This window comes from Rattus norvegicus, chromosome X (assembly GCF_021556685.1).
Source record: "Rattus norvegicus strain SHRSP/BbbUtx chromosome X, alternate assembly SHRSP_T2T, whole genome shotgun sequence".
Lineage (NCBI taxonomy): Eukaryota > Metazoa > Chordata > Mammalia > Rodentia > Muridae > Rattus > Rattus norvegicus.
The window spans coordinates 116,657,175-116,683,159 of NC_141554.1; the positions used below are offsets into that span (position 1 = coordinate 116,657,175).

Genomic DNA, 25,985 nt, shown 5'->3' on the forward strand with positions numbered 1-25,985 from the left:
GATGTCATACAGACCCTAAGAGAACACAAATGCCAGCCCAGGTTACTGTATCCTGCAAAACTCTCAATTAACATAGATGGAGAAACCAAGATATTCCATGACAAAGCCAAATTTACACAATATCTTTCTACAAATCCAGCACTACAAAGGATAATAAAGGGTAAAGCCCAACATAAGGAGGCAAGCTATACCCTAGAAGAAGCAAGAAACTAATCATCTTGGCAACAAAACAAAGAGAAGAAAAGCACACAAACATAACCTCACATCCAAATATGAATATAACAGGAAGCAATAATCACTATTCCTTAATATCTCTCAACATCAATGGCCTCAACTCCACAATAAAAAGACATAGATTAACAAACTGGATACGCAATGAGGACCCTGCATTCTGCTGCCTACAGGAAACACACCTCAGAGACAAAGACAGACACTACCTCAGAGTGAAAGGCTGGAAAACAACTTTCCAAGAAAATGGTCAGAAGAAGTAAGCTGGAGTAGCCATTCTAATATCAAATAAAATCAATTTTCAATTAAAAGTCATCAAAAAATATAAGGAAGGACACTTCATATTCATCAAAGGAAAAATCCACCAAGATGAACTCTCAATCCTCATCTTCGGTTGGTTTATATACAAGTGTGCAATTTCTAGGCTTGAAAGTAAAATGATGCTATCTGGTGCTGGATAGAGGAGCCTTATTTTTATTATGGCAGCTTGCTATTTTTGTAACATGGTGATTTGGTTGAACACAATAAAGTACAGTAGTAACTGATCTCCCCTTCTTCCTGGATGAGTGAGGAGATGATTAAATGTTGATGTCAGCATCCTTGAGCATATTCAGATGAGCTTCTGCTTCTGTTGAAAAGGATGCTGTGTTTGATTGTGGTCCGAAGCTTTGAAGCACTACTTGGCATCTCCTTCCTTGGAGGTCTCACTGTTTAAACATAACAGATTTGATAGCTTGTTGGTAAGGTGAGGTCCAGCTTGTCTCCACTAGGTCATCTTCATGTGAATCGGTGGTTATACGGTTTTGTTTTAGGGATATTTCATTTTTTTAATAACGGTTTTAGCTGACATTCATGGAGAGAATGAATCCTTAGAACTGTGCCACTAGTGAAAGGAAATCCTGTCTAGAGTATGTTTCTTTACAAAGCTGTGTCACACCATCCTTTGGGCCCTCTGCTGGAAAAGTAGAATCAAGTCTCAAATAATGCCTTTTAAATTGTATCCTCTAGTATTATAGATGTAGGACAGTACTGTATCATACCTCTGTGGATGTAAAATAGCTTGTACCTGCTTTATGATACGTAGTAGTGACCGTGCTTTATCAGAGCTGTTTTTAATGATGTTGCTCAGAATGTTTTCTTTCCAGATGATGATTGAGAAGCTAATTTAAAAAAAAATGGTGCCAGGTACCACAAGAGTAACAGAACTGTGCTGTTTTCTCGGGTTTTGTTTTTTTACTTTTTTTTTTTTTAATGGAGTGTGCTGGATGTCTCTACAGTTTTGTTCAGATGACAGCAGAACCTGGAAAAGCTGTTGCTGCTGTTGATGCATAACACACTGCTATTATTGGTCTTTTTATATAAATATGAATATATATACAGATATATAATTTGAATTTTTTGAAACTTTAGCTGTGCTGTCAACTTTGGAAAAAAGTATCCCCATTTACTGTATTGAGTTGGCACTGTACAGAAATTAACAGCCATATTGGTCTAGAAATGTTGAACTTAAGTTTTTTCCATTTGTACAGGGGTAACACACTGTATTAAATATGTAAGGTCTTATCTACGTGGGTTTGATTACAAAAACTAATAAAGTATTCGCTAAATTAAAAAAAAATCACCAGTAGCAGAAAATTTTCAAATTTCCCTTTCTATCACTGCAAGAAAGTAGAGGAAAAAAATAAAATTATGAGGATTTACTTCAGTTAATGGTTCCAGTCCTTAATTTCTTTCTTTTTCTCTTTAAAAAAGATTTACTTATTTTATGTATATGAGTTTACTCTAGCTGTCTTCAGACACACCAGAAGAGGGCATCAGATCCCATTGCTGATGGTTTTGAACCACCATGTGGTTGCTAGGAATTGAACTCAGGACCTGTGGAAGAACAGTCAGTGCTCTTAACTGCTGAGCCATCTTTCCAACCCCTAGCCAATGGTTTCTTGATCTTGTTACTCTAAGTCTATGGCAGAACAGCACAGCATAGGAGCACAACAGCCAGGGAGTAAAGAGAAAGAGAAAGGGGATAGGATCCCATAATGCTTTTCAATGATATGCTCCACAATGGCTTAATTTCCCATTCAGTCCTACCTACTAAAGCTTTCATTCCCTTCCATTAGTATCATTGGCTGGAAACCAAGGGTCTAACATGTTGGCCTTGTGGGGATATTTTAGATCTAAGCTATAGTGTCCCTGTGCTAATATATTTCATTGTCATTTATAGGTAGAAAGCACTATCAAAATCAAATTCTCTTACTGTAACATATATCCATTATTGTTTGGTTCTGTCCGTAGTGGAAATGAATAAGAGATGTTTATTATTTCCTACAATATTTGAGAAATGTGAACAGTCTTTGTGAAAGCATATCTATCACATAGACATATATGTACATATAGCCAATAATTTAAGCTCATATAAGCTAAGTGACTCCTCATAAAAAACAATACTAGAGAAATAGCATATAGGAAGGAAGAAAAGACTTAGGTTTTATCATTCCATGCCTTCTACTTGGTAGCATCAGACGGATCCATATGTAGAGGGCACTCGAGCAACTAAATGTCCAAATTCAGAGATATTCAACTGAACTAGTCCTCATTTAACCAAACTCAGTTGTTAATATTCTTTCTAGAAATGATAAACTGAATTTATGAGGAAATAAGTCAAAACTGAGTATTTGCATTGGGGGTGGGGGGACGACAGACAGACAGACACACACACAGAAGGAGAGAGAGGGGAGAGGAGGGAGGAGAGGGGAGAGGGGAGGGGGTATAGGGGAGGGGGGAGAGGGGAGGGGGGAGAAAGAGAGAGAGAGAGACAGAGAGACAGAGACACAGAGACACAGAGACACAGAGACACAGAGCGGTGCCACAACTACTCCGGAATCCTTTCTAGTCTGGGGTAACAAGCACTAATAATTGAAATAATAATATGATGGACAAAAAAAATCAGCGATGTAAAATGCAAAATGTCATGATATATGTCTGTAACCCCAGTACTCCAGAGGCTGAAGTAAGATGATTGGTAATTTGAGGCCAGTCTGGGCTACACAGTGATACTGGTCTAAAACTAATGAGCTCAATCTAAGATTTAATGGTAGAGTAAGTTACTCATCGCTGCTTCATCAAAAGGATATTCCATCCTATAAACTGAGCATTTTAATATACATCTGTAATTCCAGGTACCGAGCTGTGGAGACAGGAGGACCAGCAGTTCAGGGTCGTCCACTGCTACACAATGAGCTTTTGGCTAACTTTGGATTCTATGAGACATTGTATCAAAGACAAAATAGCCCCTCTCTTTCTCTGAAGGTCATGTTTGCAACAGAATTCCAAACGTAGGGAGCAAGATGTTTGCATTGTTTTTCTCAGAGAAGCAGTAAACTTTATTTATCCTGAACACGAGTGAGAGGCCAAACTGAGTAGCAAACTGTATATATATCCCCTGAGCTTTCCTTACTGAGGCAGGAAAATGGCTGCAAATATTTTTAAAATGTTCTCAACTAATAGCAAGAAAGTCATCAAATAGAATAACCTAAACTAGATTACTGGCATTCTGTACCCTAAGACTGCAAACGGAATTGCTTTGCAAAGAAATCAGTTGAACAACTGACTAATGCATATTCAGTAATGTAGTCACTGAGGCAAGCATGCGTTTCACAGGGCTTGCAATGGGCTCCATATCACTGGGGCTTCTCCAGAAACCCACGGAAGCCCCATTGTAAAGCAGTTACTCACGGCAATGAGCTGGTAGGAGTTGTTCATCATGGCAATGAGCATGTTCAGTAGCACTACCAGGGAGATGACGTTGTATGTCCCAAACATAGTAGCTCCCACAAACTCCGTGAATTCATGCCGGGCCTTCACATTGGTAACATAGAGGTTTAAAAGGCCAAACACAGACCAGAAGAGTGACTGAAGGGTTTCAAAGAGCCTAAGAGAGATACAAGAGCAGGTTAGTTTTCTAAGGAGAGTACGAGAAGAGAGCAAACATGAGGTGGCCCATAAAAGGGCAGTCAGATTCGGGATAGGTAGATGGGCATGCTCATGTATGTCGTGTATTTTGGTCTCTTCCTTAACATAACAGGATAGCCAGGTCATTGCATTTGGACACTTTGTACTTCTTCCTGGAATATTATCTCTCCTCTCTCAGCATACTGGTGACCTAAAAATGCTCAGAACTTATTTCATGACCTATTTCCTCTGTCAAACCCTCTTTCCCACCTTCAGACCATGTTATCCATTACCTTTCTAATTATTATTATTTCCAGTGTAGGGAAATATGGAGGGGGCCTGGAAGGGGAGTGTTTGGGGAGAGGGAACACCCTTATAGAAGAAGGGGAGGTCTCGAGATGGGATAGGGGGCTTATGTCCCGGAAACCTGGAAAGGGACTAACATTTGAAATGAAAATAAAAAAATATCCGATAAGAAAAAAATAATTATTCGGGGTCAATAAATGCAGACATCAGAACATGGAGCTTTTACACATTGAAGCAGGGCTGGAGAAATGTCTCCAGCTTAAGACTACCCACTGTTTTTCTAGAGGACCCAAGTTCAGTGTCTAGGACCATGTCACCACTGTCTGTAACTCCCGTTCCTTGGAATCTGTCTCTTCTGGCCTCTATAGGCGCTTACATTCATATGCACATCCTGACATAAAGACAAACACACACACACACACACACACACACACACACACACACACACACACACACACACCCCTGCATGTTATTTAAGTTCTTTAAAAAGTCCTATGGAGCTTGGGCTGTGCTGCACCATGTTGAAGCCTCAGCTGATATTTGCTTCCCCTCACTCACCGAGTAAGCATGAGGGCAAGTAGCCTTTTCTCTCTACCTTTGTTTTGGTCCAGGGCATGGAATATAGGGGCCCGCCTATATGACCCCTGTCACTGTGTTGTACCTGAACCCCTGTCACTGGGTTGTACCCCAGACCAAAGTTGTTACTTTGTGATTCTCGTAGAGCTCCGATACTACTCAGGTAACTGGAAGAGCACGATGAATCTTAAAGTAATAAGTTATATGTTTTAATGATATATACATTAAGAATTATTAAGAACTCACTCTATATGCATGCTTTCATGTTCTTTTTAAAAATAAAATTGACAAGATCTCCTAGCTTGCCTCGAAGTCACTGTGCGGGCTAGACTGGCCTCAAACTCAATGAGATTTGCCTGCCTCAGCTTCTTGATTGCTGGAACTAAAGGCCTATACCACCATGCCCTGGCATGTTTTATTTATGCTTTTATGAATGCATTATTATCATGACTCATAAAACTTTACTGTGAAGAGCAGCAACGTTTCCATTGTAATAGGCACCATTAATCTATAAAGTGATGCAGCATTGCCAAGAAACGGGGAAAACAGGTGATGGGGACCCTAGAGACACATCCAAGAGATGCTTTTTAGATGATAACTAGAGGATCCCAAAAATCTGCAGAGGAAATAGTGACTCTTTCATAAATGAGCAACCAATAAATCAAAGAAAAGTTCTACTCCTATTGATGATGTTACTTACATTCAGAGATTGGTTGGCTCAAGGACACTGAGCTAGTTAGGTGCTGAGCCAGAACTCAAGGGCAGGTCTGTGTGACCTTGCCAAGTCATTACATCAGTCTCTATGAGATGGCTTCACAAATTATTGCTTCCTGTTTTAGTCTCCATACCCAAACATAGAACTTTGCAGAAGTCTGCCTACAGCAAGACAGGGCAGTCGGCTTTGGATGGCATGTCAGGCATTTCCCGAGCAAGAAAAATTGCAGAACACAAGAAAGCCTACTCTTATGAATGAATATACTTTTTGAGTTCGCTCAAAAAGTACTGTTCTTCATTTGCAAGGTAGAATCTGGAGTACGAGGGCTTCAGTGTTGTCCTCAACCACATAGTGATTTGGAGGCCAGCCTGGCCTACAATTAGACTCTGCCTCAAATTGGAAAAAGAAAAGCTATCCTCACGCCCTTTTCTTTTAGCCCTGCTGGAGGCAGAGCCAGGACCAGTGATGTAAGTCTTTTAACAACGAACATTACCCCTAGCCCAAGAACTTGCTTTCTTAAAAAAGAAAAGAAAGAAACTTATCTCTTTGGATTGCTTTAGTTTCTCTGCAATGTACATATAATTATTACACAAATTCGTGAGGGTAAAGTTTTGATACACGGAGATTCTATGTGATGACCATATCTTTACTGCCTCTAGCATCTGTCATTTCTTTGTGGCGAAACGTTAACCAGTGTGGAATGTATACTGTCCTTATCTAGAGGTATCCTACTGAGGACAAGACCAGGGCCTTTTGCTCCTATCTTAGTACAACGCCTTTCCCATTGGCCAAGCTTTCCCATCCCCCACTCCAACTCTTCCTCACCTTTGATAGGTGCCAGTCAGTTCTAGCACTAGACTTCTAAAAGCTTACTTTTATCCCCATCTCAAAGCTCATATTTTGTTTGCTGCAAGTAAATGCTAAGTGACGAGGCATTTGAAAATCAACAGTAAGGTGGGAGTCTATAGTTCAGGGGCCAAGGCATGAGAAGCAAAGTTTATGACAAATGCTGGGAGTCCAGACCTGTACCACCGTACTGAGCTTATGCGATGCTGAGGATAAAGAACAGGTTTTGTGCATAGTAGGCAAGCACTCTACCAGGGCACCTGCATTCTCAGTGCCTCTTCTGAATGTCCAGGAGATTGGAAGTCAGAGCTAAGCAATACATTGCATCACACAGCTCAGCAGAAGGTTAAAAATAGGGAGCTATGAGGTGCAGAGATCTGGTTCTGCTACTAGAGTACAACCAGGGTTTGGTGAGTTGTTGTTGTTGTTTTACACATTAGAAGCCAGGACCATATATAACTCCACAGACCCAGTTATATTCCCATATCCCTGGAACAAGGGCAGATTAGAGCCTTCATGTCTGGACTGATAATCATGGCTCGGCCACATAGGATTTATGAGCCTGGAATCAGCTTGGTTAATTGCTGTGGACCCTAGTTTTTCAAATATACAATGGATTATAATAAGACTGACTACCTCATGGCCAGGGTGGGAGGGTAGGTGTGTTTGTTCACATAGACCTGATTTATAAGAGTACTTGGACCTTGGGGCACTCGCATACATTAACTATTTTTTATTACTACTGTTGTTAAGCCCTCTGTCTTTGTGTTCCTATGCTCCTTGTAGTTTTTTGGGTCTTTATAGATTATTATTCATTTGTGTCTCCAGCACTACATACTTGTGACAATAATACATCTGCTTCTTGTGTTTTAGAATTTTTGTAATGGCCAGTGAGACGGACTACTCAGCAGGTAAAGCTGCTTCTCATCAAACCTGATGCCCTGACCTAATGCCCTGAGTTTGATCCTCAGAACCTACGTGGGGGTGGGGGGGAAGAGAGAGAGGAAGAGAGAGAGAGAGAGAGAGAGAGAGAGAGAGAGAGAGAGAGAGAGAGAGAGAGAGAGAGAGAGGCTACCTCTGTGAGTTGTTCCACCACACACTATGGTACATATGGTACATGCTCGCCCACACATGTACACACATGAATACAATGCATAAAGGAAAAAAATAAAGTTTACGACTTTTGATATAAACCTTTTATGTATGATCTTCATGTGCATCCTTTAAATAGCTGCCCAATTGTCCATTGAGCAAAGACAAAGGCTATCTGACAAAATTGCCAATGCTTTGGGAGTTGAAAATCAATGGCATGCTTCTTAGTTTTCTGATGACACAGGGCTGGGAAGGATAGCTAATACATTGAAATGAAGAATCAAGATTAAGAAAGAAAGTCATCCTCTGACCTCTACACTCAGGCTGGGGCATATATGCCCCCCCCCTTAATACAATAAAAACGATTCAAAAACATTTCAACAGCAGACACAATGGGCTGAAGCTAGCAGATGGACTGTAAGCGAGAACCATGTATATAGCTTTGCTCTTCGGCCAAGTGTCCAAGTGCTGGAGGAGCAATAGGGAAATAAGCCAAGGGGTTTTGCTGAAACCAGGCTTAATGCGATCACTGGAGTGGCAGAGCTGGATAGACAATTTAAGCCACCTATGGGGTACAAATGGAAGCAAATGATCTACAATTAAGAACAGGATTGCTTCTTGCCCATCCATGTTGTAAATGGTTTCCTTGTAGAACCGGTGACTCTAAATAAGGTCAACCAAACTCCCCGATGTTTATTTCCTAGGATATGCTACCATGGGGGAAATATCAGCGAGAAGCTCCATACGTTTCTCTTATATTATTTCTTATGGCTGCACACATGTAAATCTATAATTATCTCCAGATTAAAAATGAGAGTTATCTCTGGTCTTCTTTGTTTCGATTATTTGATGGGTATTTTGAATACCTTTTGGTCCTGGGCGGCTGTGTGGTAAAACAAACCTGATTACAGTGGGAGTCTGAGTTTGGTGGGGACAGAGACAGATGACTAAGATAGAGGGTTACATATTATAGAAGACATGCATTTACAGCGCGGTAGGGCAACAGAAGAACTCTCCAGCTGAAAGAAGGAAAAAAATGTTTGAGAACCGGTGATACTTCAAATCTTAAAGGATGCAGAAGAGTTTGCCAAACCAGCTAGGTGGGTGTGATGGCTAATCGTGGTTGTCAACTTGACACACCTGGAAAGAAGGAACCTCAACTGAAGAATTGCCTCCATCGGATTGGCCTGTGGACAAGTCTGTGAGGATATGTTACTGATTGCTATTTGATGTAGAAGGTTCTAGCTCACTGTGTGCAGTATCATCCCTAGGGCCTGGGTTGTTTAAGAAAAGTTGTGGAACATGAGTCTGAAGCCAAGCCAGTAAGCAGCAGTTCCCCATGGTTTCGGCTTCAGTGCTGTCCTCCAAGTTCCTGCCTAGAATTCCTGCTGATTTCCCTCAAGGACGGACTGTGGCTTGGAGGTATAAGGTGAAATAAAGCTCTCCTTCTCCACGCTGCTTTTAGTGAGGGTCATTTATCACAGCAACAGAAATCTAACTTGAACTGTGGGGACAGGCATTCCAGGCGGAGAGTGTACTGCACATGTAAGTCTTATGTATGAGACCCAGGCAGCTGAGTCAAGAAGCTTCCGTGCCTCTGGGGAGCAGAAAATTGAAGGAAACGTGTGGAAAGGCCTGTGTTCAGATTTCCGAGTCCCTGCATGATATAGCAGAGGTTGGGTTTATAGAGAATAGCTTAGCCTGGATAGGCGTGAAGCTGGGGTTCATGAGATGATACTGGGATTTCAATAGGAATTTCCACAGAGTGTGGAGGGAGATTGTTATGAGTGGAGACAGACTGCAGGCAGGGATCCCAGTTAAGATGCTGTTGCTGTAGTCTTTAGGATTTAAGCCTGAACCTTAACAGTGTTTCTCTCTGTCTCTCTGCTTCTCCATCTCTGTCTCTGTCTCTCTGTCTCTGTCTGTCTCTGTCTCTGTCTTTGTGTGTGTGTGTGTGTGTGTGTGTGTGTGTGTGTGTGTGTGTCGGAGCTTTAGAAAGTAAAATTTATGGGTGAGTGGAAACACTGGGTGTTTCGTGAAAAGTAGTGTAAGCATGTCAGCTAACTTGTAGGATTCCGACTGCTGTCATTTAATGAGCTAAGGAATTAAAGGGAAAATCAGTTAGAGTGACTACGGAGATAAGTGATTTTGTTGTGGACATTCTGTATCTTGAGGAGCATGTGGAATGACTAGGCACGTGTTCTCAGGAGGCCTCTGTAAATGAGTGCCAGGATCGCTGAAAACAGATGTAGGACTTACAGGTCAGCATCTTTCCACTCTCATCCTGTCTCCCTCACAAAAGATTCTTCCAAGAGCAGTTGAAGGTCAGGAACTCCCGACACAGAATCCAGAACTCAAATTGACAGCAATCAGTGTTGCTGTGTAGTTAATAACAAGTGTATGGTGTTCCTGGCAAAGTACACCTCAAGAGGAAAAGAACTTTGCTCACATTTTAAAGCACACTAGCAATGGTCTTCCTTGAGACTCATAAGGAAGGTATGTTTTGTTAAGCAGACACGAAAATTTCTTTATTAGGCATCTACACTTGATCTTAGCCAAAAGGCAGAGAAGCGATTTTATTAGGTATCTAAAAAAGCTCACATTCCCTTTCTGTAAAAAGCTGTCTTTTGGGGTTGGGGATTTAGCTCAGTGATAGAACGCTTGCCTAGCAAGCGCAAGGCCCTGGGTTCAGTCCCCAGCTCCAAAAAAAGAAAAGAAAAGAAAAAAAAAACTGTCTTTCTTGGGAGCCTAGCATAACTGTCCTCTGAGAGGCTGCACCTAGCAGCCAATGAAAACAGATGCAGAGACCCACAGGCAAACAGATGGAGCTCAGGGAGTCTTGCTGAAGAGTTGGGGTCACCCGGAAAGGATAAGGACTACACAGGAAGACCAACAGACTCAACTAACCTGGATCCATGGGAGCTCTCGGAGATTTAGCCACCAACCAGAGTGAGCATGGGCTGGACCTAGGCTCCCTACACATATGTAGCAGATATGTAGCTTGTTCTTTCTATAGGTCCCCAAACAACTGGAGTAGGTGGGGTCCCTGACTCTGTTGCCTGCCTGTGGATCTCGTTCCCCTAACTGGGCTGCCTTGTCTGGCCTCAGTGGGAGAGGATGTACTTGGTCCTGCAGTGGTAATGCGCCAGGATGGGGTATGATACTCTGACAGAGCTCCCCATTCTCAGAGGAGAAGGGGAGGGAGAAATAGGGGGATCTTTGTGAGGGAGTACTGCAAGGAGCGGGGCTGATATTGAGATGTAAAGTGAAGAAATACATTAATAAAGACATTAAAAGCTATTTTTCTGGCTAAGTAGCATGTATTTTAATAGGTATTATTATCAATGCTAAAGTTGAAGTGTTTAAAAGAAAACAAATTTGAATGAGGCCTCTTCTGGAAGAAACCAATCCAAAGACAGAGAGAAAACTGAAGTGACATTACTGCTAAATTAGATCCAACATGACAATGCTTCTTCATACCTGGTACCTCAAGATATAATTTCATGTATGGCAGATGCCCATTCTTGTTGATAGGCTCTGCTAAGCAAACAACAGGAGCAACATGTCAGTTGGCCACAGGAGTTTTGCATTTTATACACTTTCTTGGCAGATCTCACTTGGAAGGGGAATTGGTAAGGACGCAGCCTCCTAGAAAGCACCTTGCATTCAATTATGTCCCATCCTTTCTACCACTTGTATGTGAATGATGGAGAGAGAGTCTTGGTGCAAATGACACTGCAGAATTGCTCTTTGTAATGAAATTAGGTTGACATGTGTCCTGTCTCCAGAATCATGTAGAAGAAGAAAGCAAACTTTCTTGTGGAGAAACACCAGCAAGGTGCTACATTACTGTTCTGCCCTCTGGCTTGCCTTAGCAATACCATGCTATTTCTTGGCCAACTCACTCTGGACCTTCAACCTCTCATTTTTCCTACCTGACGTTTCACTCTGATCTCTGGGAGGAGAAATGGGCGATGGTCTGGTGGAGGCGAAGAGAGCATCAGTGGGAAGTGGAATTGGGTCAACATTTTTTACTCAAACATGTTCACTGGAAAGATCATTTAAAAAGAGATCGAAGGAAAATGTCTGGAGACAAACATATATGGGAAGACCTCTTTGTCTTCCTGGGATGGAATTCACAGTGGAGGGCTCTGAGACTTATGTCCATAAAGAACTTTCAGGTTTTGTCCAAACATTTCTGAAACACATCCTACCCCAGACTCTATTTCCATGCCTGTTACCAATACATTGAATGGTGGGATTTATATAACTTATGTGCTTTAGAAACCACAGCTAGAGGCAAGTCCTATGGGGAGGAGAGGAAAGCACTGGGTTTTCTAATGAGTACATTTGATCAAGTTAAAATCCCTTTGCTAAACTGGCTATGATGATGAAAACCTGTAATCCTAGCACTTGGGAGGTGGAAACAGGAGACAGGAGACAAGGAATTCAAGGTCGTTCTTGGCTACATAAGAAGATCAAAGTCAGCCTGGGATAATATGAGACCTTGTCCCCAAATGATAGCAGCAGTAAACACCCTTTGTCTCTGGCCTTTGGCTGTTGCTCTTGAGATAGAGTGTTGCTATGTAATCTAGGCTGTCCTCAAGCTTGTAATCCCTCCTTGTCCTGGGAGCGTCAAGATTCCAGACATAAGCCATCACACTTGACTTGGCTGTGGTTAGGAAAGATTTTTCTAGAATATCGAATCCACTGGAGTGACTTATAGAATTAAGGGAAAAATCAGTGAAAGGGGACAGTAAGATGTCTCAGTGAGTAAAAGTGCTTCTCACCAAGCCCAATGACCTGAGATTGAGGCCCAAAACTTACATAGTGGAAGGAGAGAACCAATATCCAGAATTATCAGTATCATATATGTGATCTCTCTTGCAAGCATGTGCATACACACACACACACACACACACACACACACACACACACACACACACAGAGAGAGAGAGAGAGAGAGAGAGAGAGAGAGAGAGAGAGAGAGAGAGATATATGCATGTTTAAAAAAATCCACAAATTCATTGGAATGTTATTTGGCCATAAAATATTGAAATTCTGACATCTGTAGGAACATGAATGAATGTAAAGGGTATCAATATGAAGTGAAATGATCTAGCCATAAAAAACTGTATGGTATCAGCCATATATAGAATGTAAAAGAATTGATATTGTAGAAGGAGTGGAGTGGTAGTTATTGGAGGGTGAGAAGGAGTGGAAAGTGGGAAGAGTGTGAGACTTTGGCCAACCAAAACAATGTTGCGTTTGGATAGGAGCAAGAAGGTCTGGTGATCTCTTATACCATAGGGACACTGCAGATTAGACTAGCACATTGTACATTTCAAATTGGCTAGAAGAGATTCTGCTTGTTCCATCACAAAGGAATGAGAAATACTTTCCATGATGAGGATGCTAATTATCCAGATTTGACCATTCTACATTGTGTACATATATCAGAAATTCACATTATACTCCCAAGATTTCTATATGCGAAATGATTTGTTAAAAAATGTAGAGGATAAGTTCTTACTTTAATGACTAAGGATCATGAAGACACGTTGGGTCTACAGAATGGGTGTTGAGATGGACAACAGAAAGGACACTAAACTGTTAAGTCCTAACCTAAGAAAATTGCATGAATCATCCTTCCTTTCTTCCTTTCTTCCTTTCTTCCTTTCTTCCTTTCTTCCTTTCTCCATCTCTCCCTTCGTTCTTCTCTCCCTCCATCTTGATCTTCTTTCTTTTTGATTTTCTCTTTCTAGACAGGGTACCACTGTGTAGCCTAGGCGATTCTCAAACTCATGAACTTCCTGCCTTGACCTCCTGTGTCCTGGTATAATAGTCGTGCATAACTACTCCAAGTTGCTTGTTTTACTTTCTCTGTTCTATTTTCACTATTATTCTAAAGCCACTCAGGGGATGAAAAAATTCCAAAGAAGCAGGTCTTTACAGTAGGAAGGAAAAGCATAGAAATTACTTCTCTAGAAGTTGTGGTCTACTGGACAAAGAGCTGCCTTCTATCCTACAAATTGGAGCAGAGACATTTCTAGTCACCTGCCCCTCTAATCCTTAAGCTGGTCTAGTAGGCTGACTGACTGTAATTTTGCCTCAAGCCTGTCTTACTCTGCCCTAGTGTGTGCATTAAGATACTTTTGTCGTCTTTTCTTTGAGCCTGACTGAGAGTAGTCAGGTTTATTTTGTGGCCATGAATTCCTATGAAAAGTCTTGTGATTTCGCATTCGTCGTGGCTACCACTCTTTTTGAGTGCTACAAGGAGTGCCGAGAACTACCTTTTTGAAGGAAGAGGAAGAGACTAGAACAGAAAAGAAGAGACAGGAGGGGGAGAGAGGAGGGAGAGAAACCGTGGCAGGACAATATGGCAGGTGACATTAAGATTCCACGCTGTACCTTTGCAGGTTGTTACAAATGTTCTTAAGGGATGGATGCGTACTGGGCTTTGTATGTTTAGGTGGGCAATTATATCTTATCAATTGGGTCAAAAAAAAGGAACTACCTTTTTAAAAAATGGAATCACAGCCCTGCTCTCTCTGTCTCCCTGTCTCTGTTAAATCTCTCTTTCTCTTCTAATTCTTTCCCTATGTTGAAGGAAGGATTTTTGTCTACACTGGACCCTTTGGGTAGATCTGCAGAGAGCTTTGTTCTCCCACAAAGAGATAGTGATGAAACTGTGCATGAAAAACAGAATGCAACGGAAGGCAGAAAGGAAACAGAGGAAAAGCGGTGCACATCTTACGTGGAGAAGGCGTTGTTCTGTTTTTCACACCGGATTCCTTTGCAGTTGTTAGGTTCATCAATAGCTCTGGTCTCATAGTAAAAATAAAGCTGGTTCAGTCCGTTGGCAAAAGCCAGTAGTACTAGGCAGTAGATAAAGAGAAATTTGAGTATATCAAGCAGCATGCGTCCCAAGGAGATCTGCAGAGGCCCTAAGTGGGAGTTGGCTGTGAACAAGGATATGAGACGCAAGGAACTTAAAATGTTCGATATCGCGAAGAGTGCTTCCGCAATCAGAGTCGGGTGCCACATTTCCCATTCTTCCCTTGGACGAGAACCATTATACTGGAAAAAAACACAAATGTATAATATGAGAAGTACAGTATTTCCAAAAATTTCCCCTTTGCACCCTTCTACACACAAAATATGGACTGAACACCCGGCTTACATAAAATTCCCCATGCATGGTACTGTTTGTTTGTCCTTTTGCCCCATTCAATCAGTACACAGTGCTAATAACGCTCTCCCTCCCACTCTTATCCAAATATATACCAAGCGTATATACATAGCAGAAGGAATTTCAGGGCATCATCTGCAGCAGCCACCTGTGGTTTATCAACAGACATTTTCTAACTGCGACTTTACCAGATTGTTGAGTGTTTCTGAAAGGGAGCCATTGGGGCGCCCAAGCTAGTGGGTACCAAATGATTTTTTCACTTCTCAGTGAAATTTCAACTCAGACCATACCCCAACCCCTTACATGGGCTGGAAACACACGGTCGATTTGCAGTTACTGAAGGACAGTGGATAGAGACACCCTCCTCTGTGTTCATTCTCTAGGTTCTGCTGCCTACAGTTTCAGGCTGATAGAGAGTCCTTAGGGAGCCTTTTCTCAGAGCTTTCTGCTGCATTTTTAGCAGTTTGTAATGTATTCTACACTATTGAAAATGGCATGTCAACCTTCCAGGTAGCAAATTTAGTTCTTCTCCACTTAGCAGCATATGGATGTAGTTTGCTGTTTCTTTAACAACCTTACAAGTTAGAAAGGCCTTCCAGTGCAAATGAAGAACCAGGAAGTTGAAGGAGAGGGAAATAGCCAGATTTATCGAGTTGGTTGCCCATTTCCAGCCTCTTGAAGACCTCTGTCTTCTGGAATATAAGGAATAGCCTCACAGAAAAGTGTGAGGTGATAAGAACTGGACTCTAATTTGGAAATCATCACTGTCTGTACCTTTTACCTTCACAGTAAAAAAGGTAATGCCATTCCCACTCACTGGACATGTTTGTTATTCAATATTTATAGGTAAGAGTCTCTGTACTCCACAAGGGAGGATAGGATGGGAAAATAAGGAACTAATCTTTAACTTTCCCAAGGGCAGAAGTAGATTTTGCCTGAAATTCAATCTGAAGCACGACTATTTTACACTGTCATTTAAACACCACAATTTCTCAGGACTAAATGTAGGCAACTTTCTTGAGAAAATGTGTTGGGTGGGAGGGGGGCAAATTATCGTGTAGGAGCTTCTCAAGTGTGCTTCATTCCCAACAAACAATAGAACTGATGATGTTAAAATCACTTGTGTGTATCGAAGATTCCTCATTGTCAGAGACTCTGCCACATGAGCTTCTGTTTCAGATAGATGTTTGGGGGCTGATCAGTTTTCTGTAATGTTAGCCCAATTTCCCATATTTTCTACATTTTCCTTCAAAGGAAAGTAAGCCCAAACCAGTTTTTGCATCACTGTGAATAAGTGGGTGGTATGCCTGGCTTACAAAGGGAGGAACTGAAATCCAGAGTGGCTTGCTAAATATCACGCAGCAAACTTGACGGCAGAGACAGAACTGAACTCCAGGTCCCTCACCATTAAGTCCAGCACTGCTTGCATAAAATGTCATTCAAGTGGGATTTGATCTCCCAACACAGATGTTACAAAGGTCAGTCCAAGGTTTGAGATCTATGTGAGAGATGGCAATTCTTTGCTGATAACCAAACAGAACCTATATTTTAAAATGAGAATGGATCCCAGTGTAGAATTGATTTTGCTTTCCACTTCCTCTCTCTACTACAGGAAAGTCTGTTGCCCTCAGGATGATGAATTTGGAGGTGTAGAATACTCAGAAGTGTGAAAGACAATTCTCCTGGAGCATCTCTAGTTTGCATCTTATCACCCTGGAGAACTCCTTAGCAGATAGGTGATAGATGTGGGAAATCGGGTTAGAGTTCACCTAGGATAGACATCAACACCACTATCTGTCAAGGGCCAGATAGTATGTATGTTGGCTTTGTCAGCTATAGGTCTCTGTCGTAACTTCTTTTTTTTTTTTTTTTTTTTTTTTGTTCTTTTTTTCGGAGCTGGGGACCGAACCCAGGGCCTTGTGCTTCCTAGGTAAGCGCTCTACCACTGAGCTAAATCCCCAGCCCCCAGTGTTCAAGGGGATGTCTTTTTTTTTTCTGTCGTAACTTCTTCCCACTTCCTTTGTAGCACTAAAGTGATCAAAGACAGCACACAGATGAATGGATGTGAGAGTGAACCAAATTTGGTCCATAGTCCAGAGCTTAATAACTCCTGATCTAATACTGTAAATTTTAAACTGTATTTCTTAGACTCTCAGGGTTTAATAGAGACATCTAATGGCCATTGTGGGAGCCAAAGAAGCAGACTAGATGACCCATTCTTTAGGCCAAACCTTGCTCTTTGAGCTATTTTATATACTGTAGTCCTTTCTCTGTTTCTGCTTGATGATTTTTTTGTTTGTTTGTTCTTTTTTTCGGAGCTGGGGACCGAACCCAGGGCCTTGCACTTCCTAGGCAAGCACTCTACCACTGAGCTAAATCCCCAACCCCGATGATATGTTTTCATGGAATACAATACTTGAAAACAACTAATGGATCAGAGGCAGGACTGAAGCTCTGAGAGGTGGAGGGATTGGTTGATGGTGATCTAGCTCACAGGTGAGAGGAGGAGTTCAATTCATGTTTAATTAAGCTAGGTTAGCGATACTGGGAAAGAAATGACATTTCTTGCATTCTTTGAAACAGACTGCAATTTGCAACTTGGCCCAGCTTCTTTTCAAAGAGGTGTGAATTACATTCTGTTAACCCAAAAGAAAAATCTGAAGAGGGGATCAGCTGACACAGGGACTCCATGATGGCAAGAACACGAAGAGGTAATTATGTCTATGGTAAAGGAAATGATGAAGAAATGCTCACAACTTAGCACAGTCCAGATCTAGTCTGTATATTAATCAAGGTGGAGGAGGGATGGACCCAAGTGATATGAAAGGCTGACTCTTCTCCATTCAAAGGGTTACGTGTGGGCACTGAGGGCCAGCCATATGCAGAGTTGTTCTTTGGGCTACTTTGGTGAATGTCTTTTGGTTCCTGTTGCTTTAAATCCTGGGAGGAGGAGTATGTATTGTCAACTAAGTTTTCACTTAAAGTAAAGAAAAGCTTAGATCTATGAAAGCAAGAGAACCTGAGTTCAGATCTCTAGCAGGCATATAAAAGTCCAGTGCAGTGGTACAACCCCACTGCTGGGGAGGAGGGCGGAAACAGGTAGATCCCAGGGGCGTCCTGGTCAACCCATGTAACTGAAATGGTGAGTTCCGGTACCAGTAACAGATTGTGTGTCAAACAATAAGATGGAGAGCCACTGAGGAAACATTCCACAGTACCTGCTCACAAATATGTATGTATGTATGTATGTATGTATGTATGTATGTATTTATACAACACACTCTTAAAAATAAATTAATAAACTAAAGAAATTTAAAGGCAAATTCATCTCACTTAATTTCCATATTGCCTTTGAACAACAGTGATTTGAACTGTTTCAAAGGGGAGGGGGCGACACCTGTGGGTAACTTCAATCTAAATGGTTGTCTCATTCTTCTCAGGGAATGTCTAAACTGGTTGCATTTTTGTGAAAGAGAGGACCACAAAATGAAGTTCTCATTGAATACATCCAAATTCTTGGGGCTGGAGAGACGGATCAGAGGTTAAGACTGCTTCTCGGTCTTGTGGAGGACCTGCATTCAGTTTCCAATACCCACATGGTGGCTCATAACCATCTGTAACTCCAAGTTTAGGGGATGGGTCTATCTCTTCTGGCCTTTATGAGCACTAAGCATATGTACAAACAGCACAAAAAATACCCATACACATAAATATGTTTAAAAATCAAAATTCTGCATTCGACATGTCTCGTTTGTGTTTCCTTTTAGTGTTAAGAGCAGAATTTATAAGCTTAGCTGAGTAGGTTTATTATACTTTGTGATGGAGAAGTATTTAGCTCTTTGGAAGCCTCACCAGTGAAATTAGGAAGATTATGTAATTAGCTGATGTTGAGCATCTGTAGACACATTTTAATACCCTCAGACAGAAATAATTTTTTTCATCATTTATTCTAAAGTTTCCTGGTCAAACTTAGTAAGTTAGTAAGTTTGAGATTGCTAAGTTATGGTTTCTCTACTTCTAAAGGAAATTTAAAAATATAATATTTTATTAATTATTTTTTTGGCTCCAGCTGCAAATGCAGCAGAGGATGGCATTGTTGGACACCAATGGAATGAGAAGCCCTTGGTCTTGCCAAGGTTGGACCCCCCAGTGTAGGGGAATGTCAGGGAGGTGGAAAGGGGGGGTGCTGGGGAGGGGAACACCATTATAGAAGAAGGGGGGAGAGAGGGTAAGGGGTTTATGGATGGGAAACTGGGAAAGGGGATAACATTTGAAATGTAAATAAAAATAAATAAAAATATTTTATTAATTATTTTTTGAAGTTTCATAATGCAAACAGTGCACGTTTTTAAAATGAAAACTGTGATACTTATCCATCAGAATGCCAGAGGGACATGGAGTTGACCCAGGCAGGTTAACCAGAGAGTCAAACATCTTCTTTCACTAGGCTTTTTCTTTTAAGAAAGTTGTAAGCATGTGTTAAATGATTGCCACACGTAGAAGGCATACTCTTGGGCTCCTTTCAAAAATGTTTCATGAATGCATTCAATATTCATGCTCTATATAACTCTCAAGGTCTTACAATTTATGCAATATGCATATTAGGGATGTAAAAATAAACGAAGTTGTTGGAGACTTGGGGGATGGCCATATTCCCATTCTAAAAGCCCTCAATGTGAAATTGAATACCCAAAGCATGACTGACTAGATAGACATCTTGGGGAATGAATTGTCAGCCTTACCTCATTGGGAAAAACTCAAAGCATAACCATGCCTTCTATTATTAAGTAAGAGACCTAGAGTCAGACCTGTGCTGACCCCCAAATACAGGGGTCTCTGGAGAAGAAGTGCCTGGAACTTTTCTCCACTCTTGTCTCATTTTGCTTGGACAAGGTCATCTTACATGGGTTGTATCTCTGTTGTCGAGAGAACAAGACTGTACCCACTTACAGGTCTCCTTAAAATAGAAATTGTGCATATTTCAAAAATGTTTTCAGAATAATTCAAGGCAAGGTGATGGGGTATGCCCAGTGTCCAGTGTAGACATTTGCTGAACTGGTAGGGGGATGTAGGGTGAGCGATAATGAAATTTTGTTGTTTTGTTTAACAAATTGAACAATTATCTTGACAGAAGAAGTAAAAAGGAAAGCAGAGGTTATTGTAGGTAAACTCTTGTATCGTACATTTTCTGGGGTTCTGCTGCTTGCCATATGAAGAATGGGTGGCAAAGTGGGGATGTTGGCTCTGTGAAACAATGACTCAGAAGGTAAAGGAGAAGGGACACTATCTATGCTACAGAGAGGAATTAATTTTGTCCTATATGTCTCCACAGAGAAGAATGCTTGCCAATGGCTACAGCATGGGAAAGATTAGTCAAATATACAATAACTGATATTACTAAAGTGATAACAGGTAAGAAGCTTTTTGGAGTAATTAATTTAGTGAATTTACTGTCCTTACCCTGTGTGAGTATTCTTATGTCATCTTCTTCAAAGGAATGTTGTAGATGTTTTTAGGTACTGAAGGCTGGAGATACCTGTACCCTGGGAGTCTGAGAAACATAAGGATTCCTCTGGAAAAAAATGTTCCTTTCTTCACTGGATTTGCTTAGGTAGCTGCTACTTACACACTACTGAAAACGTCTCTATAGTATTTCTTAGTGTAGATGCGACACCCATTAGTTTTTCCCATAAACTCTTCTTGCTCCCAGTGCAAAAGTTTATTGACATAACCCAGCCAAAATAACAGGGGAAGAAAGATGGTAGACATTCCATTTTACCTTGACATAGGCCACAATCTTCAAGGAAATAGTTGCCAGGTAGAGGGAGTTCATTGCAAAATCCATCAAATTCCACCAATCATGGATGTATTCAGTGAATCCACCATCCCACATTTCCTTTATTTCCCCCCAGATGAAACCTGAAGAATGGAGGCAAAAATATTTCTATATCAAGGCAGTGTTGAGAATCACAACAGAAGTCCCCCAAATGAATAAAGATGAGATTCATGAATGAATGAACTGGACCTAGTGGAAAAGACTTTCCTTACCTTTCTTTCCTTGGCTACCCCATCTCCCAATCTTGAATTTGTTAAACCTAGTATGCTTTTCATGTTTCTGGGCACCCCTCACTTTTATTTTTCAAACATAAATCATAATTTGCCTTTGGTGTTTCTAACTCTTCTTCTCACCTATCTCTCTTCTCCCTCCTTTCCCCTTCTATCCCTGGTATCACTCTTTCCAATTTCACACCACATGTGTTCTAGTTCCCTTTCTCTAGCTCATGATCTTTTATCTATTTGTATGACTCACATTCACAGTCACACTGATATAAAAGAGTGTGAAGTGTTTGCCTTTCTCAGTTTAGGTAAACTTGTTCACTATAATATTTTTTGGATCCATCCATTTTCCTGAATCGTTCACAATTTGATTATTTCTTCCAACGGAACAAACTCCCATGGTGTTGCTGTACCCTGTCTTCCTTACCCATCCATTCATTCGTGAGCATCTTGGCTGGGTCTATTTTCTTGCTATTGTCAATAGTGCAGCAAGAAACACAGACGTGCAGGTGGCTCTGTGGTGGGATATTGGGTCCTTTGCGTACCTGACCCAGCAATAGCAGAGTTTCATTAGGAACCTAGCACTCTGATTTCCACAATGCCTGCAGAAGTCTCTCCTGGACATCGAACAAGTCTTCATCTTTCCCCACACCTGGCATCACTTACTTTCTTGATGCTAGCCATTCTGACTAGGATGAGCCAACATTTCGAAGTAGCTTTAATTTTCATTCCCCTGATGGCTAATGGTGATAAATACTCCCTAAACTATTTTGCATGTTGTTCTTAATTGGAGGCTGTTGTGGTTTTCTCTTAAGCTTTAGTTTAGCTACTGCAATTTTAGGTACTACGTTCTATATTCTTCCCATTTTGGAGTGTAATAAATTGACTTTAGTTTCTACTGGATGCTAAGGAGAAAAGTTCTCCGCGGGCTTTGATGTACTGACCAGGAACCACATTGCCAGAGGTAACTACTTAAGCTATGCGTTGTGGCCCCAAATAATTCAGGATCCTATTTCCTCTGTTCTCCTTTCATATGTATTTTTTGTGTGTTTGCCAGATTTTGCCTGATGACAGAGATGTTTCAGTAAAACTATGTGGCTGTGCTCAAGGTAGTCAGTTACCAGACTTTATATACGAATCACTTAGGGGTGCTGTTAACCTCTAGACCTAGGGTAGGACTTAAGATCTCTTTGATAAAATCCCAAATAATGCTCAAAATGCTAGCGTGAGGTTCAGAGTTTGGGTCACAAAGACTTGGAAGATGGCATGTTTTGGAGCATTCGGTGTCATCTAATTATGTCTAGAGATCACAGGCAGATCAACTTTTACCATGGCCAGTGTGAATTTCTCAGGTTTTTCCTGCTGACTGTGTGACTGGGGGATCAGTATTCAAATAGTACATAGAACCTGAGCAGGTGGTAGGATTATATGAAATAGACACAAACACAAGAAATCAGCAGGATCCATTGCTTCCTGGTTATAGCAATTTTAAGTAGGATGCTCAGTGCTTGCCCTGTCTAGTTTCCCTGACTGACACAAAGCTTTCCCCCTAAGCCAACTAACATCCATTGTTTCAATCCTAGATGATGTTAGGTGAGCAGACGCAAACTCTGAGAACATTCTTGTTTTACAATGGCTCGTGCACAATTGAGTGAACTGAACCTAGGATAGAAGGAACCACATTTCTTAGATTCTCAACACAGGTTTACTGGAGGGGTCCTAGTTCAGAGGTACTCTGGGTTCACGTTCCACTGAATTGCATGTACAGTATTTTTTTTTAAGTGGGACCAGAAGACAGCCTAGTCATTATTGTGGTTCTGTTTCACTCACCTAGAACCCAAGGCAGTATCATCCATTCCACGACAGTTGGGGGAGGTCCTTGAACATGGAGGTCTGTTCTGACAATATGCTGAGAAGCCAGGAGAAGCATGAAGAGGAAGGTCAGATAGGATGCTGTGTGGCAGATGAACTTGATAAAGGGTTTCTTGATGAAAAGCCCAAGGTTGCTTCTGGGTGAGATCAGATAGGCTATGGACAGCATAGGAAACAGGAATCCAATGGTCATGCAGGTTAGAAGCTTGACTACCCAGTGTTTTCTTCGCCATCCAGGGAAGCCATCGTACCACAAGGTGGCCAGCAATTGTTGACAGTTTGGCTGAGCGACAAACTGGGAACAGAAAAGAACAAGTTAGGCACCTGAGATGCCCAGGAAAAAGTCGATGGTCATAATACTTCTATTCACAATCTTCTCCAGCAAGAGGCTATGTGATACAGAGAAGACTGAGAGCCATTCAAAGCACACTGAAAAATCCAGGTCCCCTGGTCCTTCCCTGATGGGCTGAGACTCCCCGAGGTATGGAGGAATTGAGCCTGGATATCAGTTTTCTAAATTTTCCTGGGAATATATGTGCAGCTCAGTTGAGAATCCTGAGGATTTTTATTTCAGACTGATTTACTCTACTCATCCCCTTAGCATACATGAGGTCACTGTCAAGCGTACAGTTGGTTTGGGGAAACACAAACTGTCAGAGAATAAACTGTGCCTGTGGCTATGGTTTGAAATGGAAATTAGTTCCCTTTTTGATTTTTGCCTTTCCCATTTTGTTTTGAGTATCACTTGGCTGGTTTGCAATAAATAAGGTTGCTACTTTGCTATCTATTTAATACCCGTTCTAGCCTAGACAGACAACACAGGGAAAATATTTGGGGGCCAACACTGTAATATTGTATACTAACCCAGCTGGGATTTGACTTAAGGCAATTTACAAAGTGTCAGTGATTAATAATTAAGGAATAATCAGCAATGCAAGTCACCCTCCAGCTGCTACTTCCTAGTAAGTGACTCAATAGGGAGCTCAGCTGTCAACCAGGATTTGAAATACTGCCTACATTTGACTATTCAAGCTTCCCGGGGGACAGATTAACATAGCTACACCATGTAGCATACTAATACAAAGGACAGAAACCTCTTCTATCTTTCACCCAACACCTAAGGCAAACTACCCCAACTTTCCTATTATATTTACAATGACCAGGAAGTCTCAATCGAGTCATTCTTCTCTTTAGTCTACTCCATTGTAGACTAAATTTCACGGCATCCCTGGTCATGTGACTACGTTCTCATTAACCAAATAGGAAGAGAAATGATGTGGGACAGGTTCAGGAGCAACCCCCAAAAGTGTCCCATGTATGTTCCTGCGTGGCTTTACCCCATTTGGGGAGCTTTTGGGAGCCCATGTCCCTCCATATCCAGGAGGAAGAGCATTATCCTGCTGATCAAGAATATTTATCTTGAAACATTCCATTCATGAGAAAATTCTATTACTATTTAAGTCGCTGCATACTTTTAGGTTTAAAGCAAGTGAAAATTATGAAACAATGAAAAATCGTCTCTATGACTGAAGAGATGGCTCAGTGTTTAAGAACCTGAGTAGGGATGCTCTTGCAGAGGATCCGGGTCAGTTCTAAGAACCTACAAGGTGGCTGACAACCATTTGTAACACTCCAGTTCCAAGGGATCGATCCAATGCCCCCTTCTCACATCGATGGACACAGACACACATGTGGCACACATACATACATACACAAAGGCAAAACCATCACACACACAAAACATACCAAAATATTTTTTAATTTGCAAAATATTTTGATCCTCTGACTTCATTGTACTTTCCACAAATTCATACACAAATCATATAGATCATTTTTACTTTTCTAGGTATACCAGCTGGTTTTGTGTGTCAACTTGACACAAGCTGGAGTTATCACAGAGAAAGGAACCTCCCTTGAGGAAATGCCTCCAGCTGTAAGGCATTTTCTCAATTAGTGATCAAGAGGGGGGAAGACCCAGCCCATTGTGGGTGGTGTCCTCCCTGGGCTGGTGGTCTTGGGTTCTATAAGAAAGCAAGCTGAGCAAGCCAAGGGAAGCAAGCCAGTAAGAAACATCCCTCCATGGCCTCTGCATCAGCTCCTACTTCCTGACCTGCTTGAGTTCCAGTCCTGACTTCCTTTGGTGATGAACAGCAACGCGGAAGTGTAAGCTGAATAAACCCTTTCCTCCCCAACTTAGTTCTTGGTCATGATGTTTTGTGCAGGAATACAAACACTGACTAAGACACTAGGCATCACAGACTTTGCCAAGGAAGCCCAAAAAGATAGGGATACTGATGGGTAAAGCTAGATCCTCAGATGCAGTGGAAAAAAAGAAAAATGAAAGAAGACCACAGAGAGATCAAATCTAGTGAGAAAAACATATGTATAAATGTAGGATGTTTTAAAAAAGATTTTACTTTTATTCATCCTCACCTTAGAAATATGCCTCATCATAGCACATAAAGTCACCTCGGACTCTTTTATCCTCTTGCTTTTTGCAAGTTCCCTACCCACGACCTTCAATATGAACCTGTGTTCCTTTCACTGTACTCTTCTTTTTCTTCTCAAATAGACCATGTCTTGCAAGTCTGCATTTTGGATCATCCTCCTTGCATAATTAAAGGAATCACAAGTCATTCCAAAACAGTTGCCTTGCCACCACTACAATGGGTTCTGAATCCAAATTTAACAATGATGTCTGGTATGGCCTTATGTATTTTGAATAACTGTGCCAAATTTCTGTCTTCGGTACTGTTACCTTCCCAAGATGAAGGGCATAGATGACCATTTGTTCCTTCCCAGGCAGATGGTTGGCCAAAAATTTCCTGGTCTTGACAGTTACTGTGTCATTCATGATGGTGGCTATCCTCTCCTCAAGCAGCCAAAGAGGAAATGGAGACTGCTTTCCTCTTGGCCAACCATATCAATGTGCAAGGAAGGACCCCTCCAAACAACAGTTTCAAAACTGTGTAGTTCAGGAACTGGAAGAGGCATGGGCAAGACATAAAAAGGAATCCAAATGAGGCTTCCTGGGTGAGGCAAACCCTGAGTGCAGTATGAAAGGATGTATAGGAGATGGGTAGATCCAGGAGAAGAAAGGGAATAGGAGCAAGCAACAAAAACAGAGTGGATGACGTCATTAAAGGCATGGAC

At 41.4% G+C, this 25,985-nt stretch overlaps 1 protein-coding gene and 1 pseudogene across 1 annotated transcript in view; both read right to left on the reverse strand.

Moving 5' to 3' along the window:
• Positions 1–25,985, reverse strand: part of Trpc5 (transient receptor potential cation channel, subfamily C, member 5) — a 280,812-nt gene that overhangs the window by 32,119 nt on the left and 222,708 nt on the right. The window contains exons 4-7 of the mRNA NM_080898.3: positions 22,791–23,127; positions 20,683–20,822; positions 14,469–14,791; positions 3,961–4,156 (exon numbers count right to left, since the gene is read on the reverse strand). Of these exons, the coding sequence (NP_543174.1) occupies positions 3,961–4,156; positions 14,469–14,791; positions 20,683–20,822; positions 22,791–23,127 (996 nt within the window). The remainder of the gene's footprint in view (positions 1–3,960; positions 4,157–14,468; positions 14,792–20,682; positions 20,823–22,790; positions 23,128–25,985) is intronic.
• Positions 10,110–10,286, reverse strand: LOC120099544 (U2 spliceosomal RNA; annotated as a pseudogene).